This window comes from Gobio gobio, assembly GCF_949357685.1.
Source record: "Gobio gobio genome assembly, chromosome: 10".
NCBI classification, from domain to species: domain Eukaryota; kingdom Metazoa; phylum Chordata; class Actinopteri; order Cypriniformes; family Gobionidae; genus Gobio; species Gobio gobio.
This window is the reverse complement of record NC_137116.1, coordinates 33,643,264-33,659,304: the sequence shown is the minus strand read 5'-3', so window position 1 is coordinate 33,659,304 and position 16,041 is coordinate 33,643,264. Positions and strand designations below refer to the sequence as shown.

General features: G+C 43.8%; 1 protein-coding gene across 1 annotated transcript in view; it reads left to right on the top strand.

The window, feature by feature from the left end:
- Nucleotides 1-16,041, top strand: part of hmcn2 (hemicentin 2) — a gene marked incomplete at its 5' end in the record, with an annotated part of 108,223 nt that overhangs the window by 89,598 nt on the left and 2,584 nt on the right. The window contains 18 exons of the mRNA XM_079826325.1: nucleotides 81-294; nucleotides 384-518; nucleotides 688-878; nucleotides 1,331-1,412; nucleotides 1,495-1,665; nucleotides 2,686-2,838; nucleotides 3,431-3,568; nucleotides 3,708-3,829; nucleotides 6,347-6,587; nucleotides 6,716-6,775; nucleotides 6,875-6,994; nucleotides 7,270-7,404; nucleotides 12,387-12,506; nucleotides 13,582-13,707; nucleotides 13,782-13,910; nucleotides 15,053-15,364; nucleotides 15,471-15,590; nucleotides 15,711-15,837. Of these exons, the coding sequence (XP_079682451.1) occupies nucleotides 81-294; nucleotides 384-518; nucleotides 688-878; nucleotides 1,331-1,412; nucleotides 1,495-1,665; nucleotides 2,686-2,838; nucleotides 3,431-3,568; nucleotides 3,708-3,829; nucleotides 6,347-6,587; nucleotides 6,716-6,775; nucleotides 6,875-6,994; nucleotides 7,270-7,404; nucleotides 12,387-12,506; nucleotides 13,582-13,707; nucleotides 13,782-13,910; nucleotides 15,053-15,364; nucleotides 15,471-15,590; nucleotides 15,711-15,837 (2,696 nt within the window). The remainder of the gene's footprint in view (nucleotides 1-80; nucleotides 295-383; nucleotides 519-687; nucleotides 879-1,330; nucleotides 1,413-1,494; nucleotides 1,666-2,685; nucleotides 2,839-3,430; nucleotides 3,569-3,707; nucleotides 3,830-6,346; nucleotides 6,588-6,715; nucleotides 6,776-6,874; nucleotides 6,995-7,269; nucleotides 7,405-12,386; nucleotides 12,507-13,581; nucleotides 13,708-13,781; nucleotides 13,911-15,052; nucleotides 15,365-15,470; nucleotides 15,591-15,710; nucleotides 15,838-16,041) is intronic.

Sequence of the window (16,041 nt, the reverse complement as noted above, 5' to 3'; positions counted from 1 at the left end):
TTTTTATTAGGTATAAATGACCAGCATGCCCATTTAAAATAACCCTTGTATGAAGTCACGATGTTACAATCTATTTGCAGTCTGGTGATACAGGTCTGTTCACCTGTGTAGCCACCAACACTGCTGGAACAGCTCGACGGGACATTCGCCTGTCTGTCAACATGAGACCTGTTTTTAAAGAGTTACCTGGTGATGTGACGTTGAATAAAGGTCAAAGTCTCACCCTATCCTGCCATGCTCAGGGAACTCCAACCCCCACCATAACCTGGACTGCCAACAACAGGCTCTATACCGGTATGAGAGGGTGTGAGTCTGAATTATCTTCTTTCCTCTTGAAGTTTTTTTTTCTAACATCACAAGAATGCTCTCATATTTGCCTACAGGAGCAAGTGTTGATGAATCTAGCAGAAGTTCAGTGATTATTGACAATGTCACTGTAAGCGATGGTGGCACGTACGTCTGCATTGCAGAGAACACCGTTGGATCAATAAGGGCTCTATCATTTGTGCGTGTCAGAGGTATGCATCATTTTTTATACCTAACCAAATTCAACTCAAGATTGAGTTGAGTTTGATTGCATCTAGATGATGCCTTCTGGCTGTTTAATGTGATATGTTATATTAACTTTTTCTAATTTAAAGAACTAGCCACTGTTTGACAGTTTAAGCATACACTCTGTTCCTACAGAACCTCCCATGCTGAGAGGGGAAGCCCACACCTCTCAGACTGTAGTTCAGGGCAAAGCAGCCATGCTGGACTGTGCTATCAGCGGGGACCCTGTCCCTTCCCTGCGCTGGCACAAAGATGGCCAGCCCTTACTCGGCTCTCTGCGGTTTCATCCCCTCCGTAATGGCTCTCTGGCTCTTTACAGTGCCACGGTAACCACTCCTTAACTGTGTGAACAATGGCTACATGTAGTTCTTTTGATACATTTACAGTACATTGCATTTCATTACATTAAGGCCATGTGTCCACCAAAGCATTTTTAGCCAGCTGAAAATGCCAGGTGCTTTTCTGAAAATGCCCTTCTGTGGTCGCTTGAGAGAGATTCTGCACTGCAGCATTTTTTCAGTTGAGACGCATTGAAAACAATTGACATAATAATATGCTACTTTTAGGAAAAAAATGCTTTGTTGGACACATAGCCTATTGCATTCATCCAAAGCAACAAGAGGAGCAAAAGCAATTCTGTCAACCATGTTGGTACAATGTTAAAATGTTTGAATAATATTTGAATGGCTTTTCAAGGTTTCAAATGCTTCTTGATCAGCTCACCACTGCAAATTCTGATAATAGAAATATGTGTGAGAGAAATGTGTGTGTATTCCAGATTGGAGATTCAGGAGAGTACAGATGTGTTGCTGAAAGTGAGGCAGGGACTGCAGAAAGAACAATATCTCTGAAAGTACAAGGTAAATGAAGCCTATATCATGTATATCCATTATTTTAGATATATATTTTTCAAGTAATTCCTATTCTGTGCTATTTTTGCAGTCCCAGGAGGCTATTCAAACTGGGAGGAGTGGGGCCCGTGCAGTGTTACCTGTGGGCAAGGCATCCAGGAACGAATCAGATTCTGTAACAACCCACCACCAGCCAATGGCGGCCTATTATGTGAGGGTCCAAACGTGGATTCCAGGAAATGTCAGGCCTCACTGTGTCCAGGTGCATCTCTGTTTATAAAATAATAATAAACCATTACTTTCAAATCCTCATAGAGTGCTGCAGGGACGATGTATTTTTGTAGGCCAAAACCCAGAAACGATTTAGCATTTTAGCACTTCGGGTTTCATTGTCCTGAAGTCTGTGGGTTTTTGGTTAAATGCCTAAAATAAGGTCTCTGTTAACACAAGCTAAAGATATTTATACATCGGTAATACCCCACTTGTGATTTCAAAGGCGGTTAAGTGGCGAAATTGGATAGTGGTTGTCATTTAAGAATGTTATCAGTACTTTTCACAGCCTTGTTGTTTATAATCACGCTCTAGCAAACTATTCAAACTCAAATTTTCAGGGAAAATGTTCTGTAAATAAAGGCTGAAAGAGTTGAAGCTCAGTGATGGTGACATTGAAGTCATGCGACCGTGGTGTAGTTTGTTTATCAATCTTGCTGCTTGTGGGGATTGTTTTTATGCTTCAAAATTCCTAATGAACAAAAAAGAGCTTATTCTCTGCAAAAATCGAAAAAAAGCCAGTGGGACAATCCTATTGGGTTTTTGTTGAGAGAACCTGATCCAGTTTACACCTGGTATTAAGATGCCTTTTTGTCATCAGATAACAAGTAGTCAGCCGTGACACTTTGTTCAAATTTGTTCAGATTTCTTACAGCAGATTGAAAGAATAAAGAGGACAGCAATGAATCCATGTGTTTTGGTATAATGCAGCACATTTTGAATCATTTGTATTGGTGCACTTTCATCATAACGTGTCCCAGAATGTTCATGAGTTAGGATAGTGTGTGGCGAGTAGGGTTTTTTTTTAGTGATCCAATCACAAAAACAACCAAAGCGTAGTTTATAATACCGTTGATATCAGATTAGCACTCACTGTAGCATATGTCACTACTCATTGTAACTTTAGCAAATTGAAAAACTCGCCATTTTACTGTAAAACTTGCCCTAGACCCACTGTGATGGTACAGACTACAAGAACCCTGACTCACTGTCTTTCTTCTCTATCGGGTAGGGGATTCTCCGCGGCGTGCACGGGGCAGTTTGATAGGCATGGTTAATGAGAAGGAATTTGGAGTGGCATTTCTAGAGGCCAATATCACAGAGAATGCTGTGGAGGGCACCAGCACCCTGGAGGCCCACGTGGAGAACATTCCTCCAAGTGTTGGTGAGTGAACATCAGCAACCTGATGAAGAAAACATGAACATTTTATGTTTTTGTATAAAATCGTCCTATTTGATTTGAAGGAAAAGTAAGCATGAAAGTCCATCCCTAAATTTAACCATCAGCGTGATAAGCAAGATCGTACAAAAATTTATGGTAAAACACTACAATACGGGTGCACTAATATGCAGTAATTCATCCTTAATTAATGCACATATAATCATGAGTTAATGTATGACTCATGAAGAACTAAACCATTTATTAATGATTACTGCATCAGCAATGAATGTGACTGACTGAAAGGGAAAGTCATATACACCTAGGATGGCTTGAGGGTAAGTAAATCATGTGGTAATTTTCATTTTAAAGAGAACTAATCATTTAAGGCGTCCTTGTTACGGTGAAATTATACATTTAAGTACTGAGTAATATTAATTAACAACATGTTGCATTTCTGTCAATAGATCCTCATACATACTACACACTGCACCTTTAAGAAGTACCAGCTTTTCAGTTTTCAACACCTTTGAATTGCCATAAACATGTTACATTAATGCAATAAAACACTTTAATTTGAAACCCTCCTGCATTACAGGTCCTTTGTTGCGAGTACTGGTGTCTGTATGTGCCCCGATTTACTGGACGACTGTGTATCAGTCACCGGAGACCCAGAACGGCTTCTCCCTCACTGAAGGGCAGTTCAGACAGGAATCTCAACTGGAGTTTGACACAGGTTACAGCTTTCTATGCATGCAACTTTGAAGAGCCTAATTAACATATCTATAATTGTAAACAGTGGGACAGAAATACTGCTGAGGGGACTGCATTTCGGGTTCTACCCACTGAATGTGTCTTCTCCCTTGGAATGACAGGAGAGGTCTTAAAGCTGACTCATGTGGCCAGAGGTCTGGATGCAGAGGGGACTTTGTTAGTGGACATTGTTATCAACGGCTTTGTTCCTCCAATGCTTTTGACTTCTAATCTCAATCTACAGGTTAGTCTTTCAAACTCATGGGTGTAAGATTTTCTGGCATTATTTAGGTACAATACTTTTCAAAAGTTTGGGGTTGGTAATAGTTTTACTTGTGCATTAATTTGACTTATTTAATTATTTTAAACTGTAAACGTAATTTGTAAAAATGTCACAATATTATAATTAAAAAAAATTATGTTTTCTATTTTAATGTTTTTAAAATGTAATTTATTCCTGTGATGGCAAAACTGAATTTTCAGCATCATTACTCCAGTCTTCAGTGTCACATGATCCTTCAGAAATCATTCTAATATGCTGATTTGCTGCTCAAGAAACATTTATTATTATTATCAATGAATGTTGTGCTGCTTAATGCTTTTATGGAAACCATGATAAATGTTTTTAATGAATAGAAAAGTTTAAAAGAAACAGCATTTATTTTATATAGAATTCTTTTGTAACATTGTATTTTACTGTCACTGATACATTTAATGCATTCTTGCTGAATTGAAGCATCAATTTTATTCTTCCAAAAAGACAAAAAAAACTAAACTATTGAGTGCTAGTATATGTACGGTATATAGTTAGAAAAGTAGTTCATAATAATGAACTAAATACATAAGTGCAGTTAGAAACTCTCTTAAAGGAACACTCCACTTTTTTTGAAAATAGGCTCATTTTCCAACTCCCCTGGAGTTAAACAGTTAAACAGAGTTTTACCGCTTTCGAATCCATTCAGCCATTCTCCGGGTCTGGCGGTAGCACTTTTAGCATAGTTTAGCATAGATCATTAAATCTGATGAGACCGTTAGCATCTCGCTCAAAAAATGACCAAAGACTTTTTATATTTTTCCTATTTAAAACTTGACTCTTCTGTATTTACATCGTGTACTAAGACTGACGGAAAATGAAAAGTTGCGAAAAAAATGACATTACACGGCGCCTGAAAATAGTAGAGCCCGACCGATAAAGGATTTTTAAGGCCGATACAAATATTTGGTCATTTAAAAATCCGATATTCCGATATATATTAAAAAGTAAATAAATAAATAAAATAACAGAAACGTGTAAAAAACACTTAAACAGATTTCCCTTCCATTAGTTATTTGTAGTTATTCATGATAACTCAGCCTCTCTAAAATAATATGAAAATGCAGTTTAAAAATAAACTTGTTTGTTTTATTGTCACAACAGAACAGAGGAACATAAAAATATATAAAAGTTCTGATAAATAAAATGTATAAAAATACAAACTTAAGATATGAAACTTAAAGTCGTTTGGACGAAAACACAATAACAAAAACAAAACAAAAAATCAAAGTTACCAGTATTAATAGATGTGGTAAGCTTTATAAATATACATTTGAGCAAGACTGGGAAAAAAAATTATTCAGTTAAGTTCTAGAAGTTCTGATAAATAACAACAACAGCAAAATATAAGCTATATACAGTATAAATATGAGCTACCTTATAATTACAATGTCAACTTGCTTATCCCTTTACATGCACTCTTTTAATTCTATCCATCAAGCTACAACAAACCATTTTCAATCATCATTTGCTGCCTGCCTTCTAAAACCTATACTGATGATGCACTAAATCCATTATTTGTTAATGCGGCGTCTGAACGAAGTCACACACTTTCGTTCACTCCTCACGTGCATAACTTACGATTTACAATGCAGGGACTGGAACTACAAATATACTAGTTATAAATACAGTAATCATTACTTTATTTAGGCAGAATAAGTTTGTTGTGATTTCCAAGGCGCATTAATATTAGCGGTCTCCCACTGATAGCCATGGCATTAGCTAGCATTGTGGTTAGCGTCTATGATAAGTCATAATTTAGAAATATGTATACTTTTTCAAAATAACGGGCAGGGGAGAGATGATACGTCTCATGCTGTTGATGATACGTCTTCATTTATCGGCCATCATAAATGCCGATACCGATAGTTTGGAAAAAGCCTAATATCGGCCGATAATATCGGCCCGCCGATATATCGGTCGGGCTCTAGAAAATAGTCCCCAGCATGCTCTCTGTGCAAGCAGGTTGTCACGTTGGTTATGTTGACGGAAGTTAGCCTATTTTCAGGCGCTGTGTAATATAATTTCTCCCGCTGCACTCATGGTACGGCTCAAAGTTCCTTGATTATTACGCAGGAATGAGAGTATAGTTGCTAGCCATATCGGTCTAGAAAATCGCAACTTTTCATTTTCTGTCGGTCTTAGTACACGATATAACTACAGAAGAGTCAAGTTTTAAATAGGAAAAATAACGAAAGTCTTTGGTCATTTTTTAGCGAGATGCTAACGGTCTAATCAGATTCAATGATCTATGCTAAGCTATGCTAAAAGTGCTAACGCCAGACCCGGAGATCGGCTGAATGGATTAGAAAACGGTAAAACTCAACTGTTTAACTCTAGGGAAGTTGGAAAATAAGCCTATTTTCAAAAAAAAGTTCCTTTAAAGGGATAGTTCACCAAAAAATGAACACTTGAAATGTATTTGATTTATGATCTTCTTTTCATTAGGAGTTTGATGAGTCGTATGTGCAGACAGGCCCAGGGCAGCTTTACTCCTGGTCTTCACAGAATCACATATGGGACGGGGCTCCCATGACCCTGCGCTGCAATCATTCTATGGTTTTTGAGGGGCCAGAGAATCGTCAGGGGCCCCTGCTGCAGCTCCTAAGACTGACAGGAATTAGTAGCACCTACAGTCTTTTCACTCTCAGCCTGGATTTCAAGATGACTGCCACCTTAGTCATACCAGGTCAGTCCATGGAGCAGTTTTTCATTTCATTGTGTAAAATTGTGTGTTTTCATAATATACACAGATACTCTTTTTATAAATCATAGCTCAATTCAAAATTATATGATCAGTGTTTCATTTCTGTGTAGAGGGCGATGGAGAGACATGTCCAAAAGGTTTTGTCTTGGACACGGCATCTTACTGTGCAGGTATGTTCTCCAAAATCATATACTGCTGCATACTAGCTAGAAAAACCCACATTCATGTTACAGAATGTGATCAGAATGATTTATTGTTTGTTTTCTTAGATGAGGATGAATGTGCTGTTGACTCTCCTTGCTCACACTCATGTAATAATATCATGGGTGGTTTCTCCTGCGCGTGTCCGTCTGGATTCACCATCTCTACCGAGTCAAACACCTGCCAAGGTCAGATCTACATTAATCGTAAATTCTCCAATTTATATCAGACCTTTAGTCAAATTCACTTGTAAATGATCTGTTTTAAAAGATGTTCCGGTTCAATAGAGCTTTTTTTAAACTCAAAATATTCAAGATACAGTATTTTGATGGCACTATCCATGGTAATGGTAAAAGGTTCCTAGATGATATCAGCAGAATAAACTGCAATGTAATGAAAGACTTCTTTTCTTTTTCTTAAAACAAATAGAACAGTTATGTACTGTGATTTTGTTGTGATTCAGATATTGACGAATGTAGCCAAGGTTCCCACTTGTGTCACCCCAACCAGCAATGTGTGAACACCGTTGGGACGTATCGCTGTCAAGCCAAGTGTGGCCTGGGCTTCAAACCCAGTTTAGTTGGCACCATCTGTGAAGGTTAGCTTGACTACTATAAAAACATAAAAATAAAGTTTTTTTATATGTATCAGCATTTGGTTCCGAGCGTGTTTAATGGATTGAGAATTTATGATCGTCTCGGTTACGTATGTAACCCTTGTTCCCTGAAGGAGGGAACGGAGACGCCACGTCGGAGTACCGACGAATAGGAATCTTGCTCACGAGAGCCAATCTACTTCGAGTGTAACTAAACGAGCCAATGCACATTGGCATGCAATAATTGCACCAGGTGCTCATGCCACGCCGTGCAGGTATAAAGGAGACACAGGTGATTGCATCAAATCAGCCTTTTGCTGAGGAGCCGGGTAGGTAGACAGGCACCCCAGCAGGGTACAGAGGACATGGCGACGGGACGTGACGTCTCTGTTCCCTCCTTCAGGGAACGAGGGTTACATACATAACCGAGACGTTCCCATTCAGTCGGTCACTCTCGACGCCACGTCGGAGTACCGACGAATAGGAATCCCTACCAAAGCGCCATGGCTTCTGCCCCCATCCAGTGCCCTGTGTGAGCCGCCTGAGCTCTCTTACCTGATGAGACTGGGCTCACACCGGGAAGTCCATCACTGCTGTTCCGCATGACCCGCTCAGTGATTATTGGATAACACTGGGAAAGCGTGCCCTAGAGAAGGGAACGCTGCGGAGCCCACATCGTACCCCGAAGGAGTTATGTGGAGTACAATGCTGAGCCGTAGCCCGCAAGGAGAAGGGGGCTCAGTCCCACTGCAGGGAAGGCTCTCCCAAGGGAAAGAAACGGGCTTCCCGTAGGAGCGACCGTGGAAGAAAATATGGGATCCCCGCAGGGTCACTCATATGGCCCAAGCCCAATACCGGTTCTCAAGGATTCAGCGGCAAGGGGCCTGATGCCAGACGTTCCGCCACGTCCGGCACCGAGGGCGGTGGAGGACTCACAGAGTTTGCTTCTGGAGAATATAAGCGTCGTAGCGCAGCAAGCCGACAAGAGCCGGGGCCTCTCAGTGCTTCTACCCGTTTGAGGTGAGAACACAGGAGGAGACCGGCTCTACACGTAAGCTATAGAATCTAGCGAACGTGTTGGGTGTCGCCCAGCCCGCAGCTCTACAGATGTCTGACAGCGAGGCGCCACGTGCTAGCGCCCAGGAGGATGCAACACTTCTAGTAGAGTGTGCTCGCACCCTGAGTGGACAGGGCACACCTTGTGCTTGGTAAGCCAAGGTGATGGCATCCACTATCCAGTGGGCCATCCTCTGCTTGGAGACAGCCTTTCCCTTCTGCTGGCCTCCGTGACAGACAAAGAGCTGATCTGAGGTTCTGAAGCTTTGAGTTCTATCCACGTAAACCCGCAGAGCGCGGACTGGACAGAGCAAAGCTACGGCTGGGTCTGCGTCCTCCGGGGGCAGCGCTTGCAGGTCCCTGAAGGGAGTGGTAGGAACCTTGGGCACATAGCCAGGCCGGGGTCTCACCACCACGTGGGTATCACCCGGCCCGAACTCTAGGCACGATTCGTCGACCGAAAATGCCTGCAGGTCCCCTACCCTCTTGATGGAGGCCAATGCAGCCAACAGCAAAGTCTTCATAGACAGAATCTTTAGCTCTGCTGAATGCAAAGGCTCAAATGGGGCATTCTGAAGTGCTCGGAGCACCAGAGCAAGATCCCAAGAGGGTATGGAGGGAGGGCGAGGAGGATTTAACCGTCTCGCCCCCCTAAGGAACCTGACGACCAGGTCATGCTTCCCAACCGTCTTACCTTCTACATGGTCGGGATAGGCGGATATTGCAGCAACATAAACCTTGAGGGTGGAGGGCGACAGCCTACGCTCCAACCCCTGTTGCAGGAAGGAAAGCACAGACGCGATCGAACATCTTCGGGGGTCTTCTCGGCGAGAAGAACACCACTCGACGAACAGGTTCCACTTCAAGGCGTAAGCCTGTCTTGTAGACGGCGCTCGTGCCGAAGTGATGGTGTTAACTACCTCTTGGGGTAAGTCACCTAGAACCTCCGCGTCCCGTCCAGGGGCCAGACATGAAGCTTCCACAGGTCTGGACGCGGGTGCCAAAGGGTGCCCCGTCTCTGAGTCAGAAGGTCCTTCCTCAGAGGAATCGGCCAAGGAGGGGCTGTCGCAAGGAGCATAAGTTCTGGAAACCAGGTCCGGTTGGGCCAGTATGGCGCCACCAGCAGGACCTGCTCCTCGTCCTCCCTGACCTTGCACAGAGTCTGTGCAAGTAGGCTCACTGGGGGAAACGCATATTCGCGCAGCCCCTGGGGCCAGCTGTGCGCCAGGGCATCCGTACCGAGTGTACCCTCGGTCAGTGAATAGAACCACTGGCAGTGGGACGTTTCTGGGGAGGCAAACAGGTCGACCTGTGCCACCCCGAACTATCTCCAAATCAGCTGAACCACCTGGGGGTGGAGTCGCCACTCGCCTGGGAGTGCAGCTCGTGAAAGCTCGTCGGCCACACGGTTGTGCACACCAGGGACATGAATGGCCCGAAGCGACCTCAGACACTTCTGACTCCAGAGGAGGAGATGGCGGGCGAGTTGCGACATGCGACGGGAGCGCAGACCACCTTGTCGGTTGATATACGCAACGGTCGCAGTGTTGTCTGTGCGGACCTGTACATCTTTGCCCCGTAACCGCTCTTTGAGGCGGCTCAGAGCAAGATGCACTGCTTGCAACTCGAGGCAATTGATATGCCAATGCAGGTGCGGGCCCGTCCATACCCCTGACACTGCATGCCCGTTGTACGTGGCTCCCCAGCCCATGGCAGAGGCATCCGTGAAAACCACAGCCCCTGTTCCAGGGGCACTCCGGCCCGAAGGAACGAGGGGTCTGACCATGGACTGAAGGACTGGCGGCAGGCCGGTGTGATGCTCACCCGGTGAGTGCTGCGTTGCCACGCCCATCTCGGGACTCGGCCATGTAGCCAATGCTGAAGCGGTCTCATATGAAGCAGGCCGAGCGGTGTTACTGCCGCAGCGGCTGCCATATGCCCCAGGAGCCTCTGAAACTGTTTCAGTGGAACCGCCATCCTGCCTTGAAATGTGTTCAGGCAGCTCAGCATCGACTGGACACGCTCCTCTGTGAGGCGCGCTGTCTGTTCGACCGAATCCAACTCCATACCGAGAAAAGAAATCCTCTGCATGGGGGCGAGTTTGCTCTTTTCCCAGTTGACCCGAAGACCCAACTGGCTGAGGTGTCTGAGCACCAGGTCCCTGTGTTCGCACAACTGATCCTTGGATTGTGCTAGAATGAGCCAGTTGTCGAGATAGTTGAGGATGCGAACGCCCTGTTCTCTCATGGGCACAAGGGCCCCCTCCGTGACTTTCGTGAAGACACGGGGGGACAGGGACAGCCCGAAGGGCAGGACTTTGTACTGATATGCTCGACCCTCGAACGCAAAGCGCAGAAACGCACAGTTGCATAGCAACGGCCCGTTCCACGGGAGGAACCTGCGTGTAACCCTTTGCAGGTCCGCCATCGAGGGTGGTGAGGGAGGAGGATCCACTGGGCCGGTTTCGGGCAGTAAAAGGTGCCGTCCATGACCTAGTGAGCTCCTCGTGCACCTCCGGGAAGAAAGTAACCGGGTGGGGCGCTGAGAACCAGCACGGGCCACCCCGAGAAACCAATCATCCAACCTTGAAGGTTCGGGACACGGTGGAGGGTTCCACATGAGCCAGATCTTCTCGGCGGCCCGGGAAAGCATGGCCTTCATCTCTGGATCTGTGTCGGGCACAGCGGATCTTCCCGAAGGAGCCCCCTGCGCCGACACGTCATCTCCAGAGAAGTCTGACCCTCCCTCCGATGCAGCGATGGACATCTGATCATCAGGGGGAGCCCCGAAGGATACGGATGGTGCACATCTCGAGGACGGCCCACCACGTTCCAACGACAGGTCTACTGGCTGCGGAGTGCGAGAGGGATGAGGGTTCCTGGGGGTTGGTTCCCTGGGGGAAGCGCGCTCACCGTAACCCTCAAATCACCCGCGCTACTGCCTGAAGTAACCCTCTGTGGAGGGTTAGATCGAGGCAGAGGCACGGGGACTCCACCCCTTGCGAGATGGAGTCTAGACCGCAACTCCGAGATGGTCATGTTCCCGCAGTGAGAACATGAGTCATCCACCAGCGCTGCCTCAGCGTGCTGAACGCCCAAACACGAGATACAGCGCTGGTGACCATCCCTTCGTGACAGGTAACCACCGCATCCAGAAACACACAGATAGAATGTCATCTTGAAAAAGATGCAAGCTCTATCTGTGTTTGCTCTTTCAGAAGGACGCTCTCCTTGGTGCTGAAGCACGCAGGGGGCGGGGTCGCGGCGACACAGTCAGGGGGTGTGTGCAGCCTGATGTGCGCGCTCTCTCACACGAAGGCGCTCTCTTACCAGCCGTAAGAACGGCTTTTCAGCGCTCTCCACCTAGCGCATCAAACCAGCTGTGAGAACAGCCTTTGTGATTGCTCTAACAAACAACACAGAGAGATGATCCGAAAACCACGCGACCGCTGCTGTGCCGTCACACCAACACCGACTGAAGAGATCGCTTCCGAAAGGCGGCTTCCGTCTTCAGTCAGGACTGCGAAGTAGTGAGTGATATCTGGCGTTACCATCTACCACCCGGCTCCGAAGCAAAAGGTTGATTTGATGCAATCACCTGTGTCTCATTTATACCCGCACGGCGTGGCATGAGCACCTGGTGCAATCATTGCATGCCAATGTGCATTGGCTCGTTTAGTTACACTCGAAGTAGATTGGCTCTCGCGAGCGAGATTCCTATTCGTCGGTACTCCGACGTGGCGTCGAGAGTGACCGACTGAATGGGAACTTTATTTACTGCTCAAGTCAACACTATGTTGAAAATTCATTGATATTTCCTCCATGAAACTCTGTATTATCATGTTCATTACATTTAGACTGAATGTAAAAGTAATTGTTCTGGATAAAGGGACCACAGATGAAGGTTAACTGACAGATATTTTCCTTCAGATGTGGATGAGTGTCAAGAATCAGCATTGTCTCCATGCCAGCAGCAGTGTTTCAATACTCTAGGCTCTTTCCGCTGCACCTGCCACCCAGGATACCAGCTGGTGGGACATCGCTGCCTGGGTCAGTGACACTTTGTAAAACTATTTTGAATTTCACAGGTTCATTGGTGTTAGTTTTTGAAAAACAACTCATGGAATTAACATTTTTCATAAACTATAAGTTCCCTAACCTTACTTGTATTCCACCTCAATAGTGGTCAAATACAATGCATGCAATACATGGACACAATAAGAACATTGTACTTCATCTACATCAAAAAATAAATAACTGTCTAATAGATAGTAGATAAAGACACCTAATATAAAATGGGACCTTTCATTTTCTTTGAAATAAATTGGCTGTGAGTTCTGGAGGTCTCTACATTTGGCAAAATGTATAAAATATGTAGTATTATACTCTGTTGGTAGCTGAACAGTATTCAGTTATACTATTAAAATTGTACATTATATTTAAACACGCAGGCAGCCACTCACGGACGACTGCCGTGCACACACATAATAAAACATAAACAAAACACAATGTAAAGTCCAGGCCTGGTCCTCTCTCATCCTTAACTGTCATTGCTCCTCCTTTTATGCGTCCAAGCTCCTCCGTGAGACATTGTTTCTGTTTAATCGCCCGTTCTCATGTCCCTCGGCCTCGCTGCTTGCCACAGTATTTAAATTACATTTGAAATATTAAAATTCTATCATTTACTGACCCTCATGTCATTCCAATACTGAATTACTTTATTTTTTCTGTGAAACATAAAATGTTTTGATGAACAGTGACTTTCATTGTATGTACAAAAAAACATACAGCTATAAGTAACTTTGCAACTATGTCATCTTATTCTACTACCCACAACACCTAATCTTAACCTAACTGTCTACTACAGACTATTAATGCTCTAATGAGAGTTAGATGACATGGTTAAAATGGTACTTATAGCTAGTAGAATGTCTAAAGTGGAACATCAAAATAAAGTGTGACCAGAAATTCAAATGAATACAGATACATAGAAGTTTCTGGATGATACAGGCAATATTGAGCTCTGTAGAAATCAACAGAATCAATACTGTAGCTTAGTAAGCTTCTATGTGTTTTTTTTTCTTCTGTTTTTTTCTTAACATCATTTACATTTGTTTATAATCAGATATAAATGAGTGTTTGAGGAATGTGTGTCCAGCACACCAGCAGTGCCGAAACACAGATGGAGGATATCAGTGTTTTGACAGCTGCCCAGCTGGTATGACCACAGCGGAAAATGGCGTGTGTGTGGGTAAGTCACTCAAATAAAACCCACTTACTTTAACCAATCGGTTCAATTGAAATGAGCCTTTCTTTCGCCTGCAGACATAGACGAATGCCAGGACGGGAGTCACATGTGTCGCTATAGTCAAATCTGCCAGAACACGGTTGGTGGGTATGGATGTGTTTGTCCTCGAGGCTACCGTTCTCAAGGCGTGGGTCGACCTTGCTTAGGTAAAGTTCATAAACATAATCAAGGAATGCTACACATATTACCAAATTAGTGGAAGTCAGAGAATTGGCTGACACTCACAGTTAAACGTAACAATGTACAGTGCATCCGGAAAGTATTCACATCGCTTCACTTTTTCCACATTTTGTTATGTTACAGCCTTATTCTAAAATGTATTAAATTCATTATTTTTTTCCCTAAATTCTACAAACAATACCCCATAATGACAATGTGAAAGAAGTTTGTTTGAAATCTTTGCAAATTTATTAAAAATAAAAAAACTGGGGGGAAAAAATCACATGTAAATAAGTATTCACAGTCTTTGCTAAATATGTTGTTGAAGCACCTTTGGCACCAATTACAGCCTCAAGTAAAGCCAGTCTGAGGTCCGGAGTGCTCTGGAGCAGGTTTTCATCAAGAATGTCTCTGTACATTGCTGCATTAATCTTTCCCTTGATCCTGACTAGTGTCCTAGTTCCTTCCGCTGAAAAACATCCCCACAGCATGATGCTGCCACCCCCATGCTTCACTGTAGGGATGGTATTGGCCAGGCGATGAGTGGTGCCTGGTTTCCTCCAGACATGACGCTTGCCAATCAGTCCAATCAGAGCTCAATCTTTGTTTCATCAGACCTGAGAATTTTGTTTATCATGGTCTGAGAGTCCTTCAGGTGCCTTTTGGCAAACTCCAGGCGGGCTGTCATGTTCCGTCTGGCCACTGCACTGTTAACTGTGGGACCTTATATAGACTGGTATGTGCCTTTCCAAATTATGTCCAATCAACTGAATTTACCACAGGTGGACTCCAGTCAAGTTGTAGAAACATCTCAAGGATGATCAGTGGAAACAGGAGCACCTGAGCTCAATTTTGATTTAGATATATATATATATATATATTTAGTTTTAATAAATTTGCAAAGATTTCAAACAAACTTCTTTCACGTTGTCCTTATGGGTTATTGTTTGTAGAATTTAGGGGAAAAATAAAGAATTTAATCAATTTTTGTATAAGGCTGTAACATAAAAAAGTGGAAAAAGTGAAGCGCTGTGAATACTTTCCGGATGCCCTGTATGTCAAATTAACATGTAAAATATATCCAGCTTTGTTTAAGTATGACTAATTCAAATTATTTTTGGCTTTGCAGATATTGACGAATGTGCGCAGGTGCCCAGCCCTTGTGCTTTTCAGTGCCGTAATGTTCCAGGCAGCTTTCGCTGCCTGTGCCCACCAGGGACGGTTCTTCTGGGTGATGGTCGCTCTTGTGCTGGGCTTGAGAGAGGGCACATCTTTACCAACAGTACTCGGGTACAAGCCAGGCTGCGACCCCAGCTGGTATCCACTTTAGAGAGACCTTACCTCACTCGCCTCTCAGTCCTACCGGAGCACCTCGGATCTTCACGTCGTCCCAGGCATGAATGCCCAATTGGATATACCAGCAAGGATGGTACTTGCATAGGTGTGTAACATAATTATTTTATATTATATTATTTATATTTGTTTAATTTTTAATGAATATATTTCAGACTGTAATTTAACTAAAAAAAATGTGTTCTTTTACAAAGATATCGATGAATGTGCATTTAGAAAGCCTTGCCAGCATGAGTGCAGAAACACAATAGGAAGCTACCAGTGCACCTGCCCGCCAGGATACCAACTATTACCCAACGGCCAAACATGCAAAGGTGAGTCTTTTTATGCTTGATAATACTGATGAATGATGGCTTTCATAAACTCAGACATATTCCTGTTTTTAACGTTTTTTACATGCGATGAAACAGTCTGAAAATCAAATTTTCTTGCAGATATTGATGAGTGCACGGTGCAAGGTGTCCAGTGTGGACCAAACCAAATGTGCTTTAACACACGGGGGGGTTACCAGTGTCTTGACACACCCTGCCCCACCAGCTACCAAAGAGGACGTAGTCCAGGGTGAGAACTGTTTGTAATGCAATTAATCAAAGCCTCAGTAAAGGAATTAAATTATTGAAAGGATGAATAAAGTGTTCGATAAGTCTCCATTTATCCTGACCCTTTGCTGCTTACCTGTCAAATAGTCCCAAATCCATAATCATTCATCCATGAATAAAATTAAAAACATTAATAAGCTTTCCTTTTTTTAAAATAATGGAATAC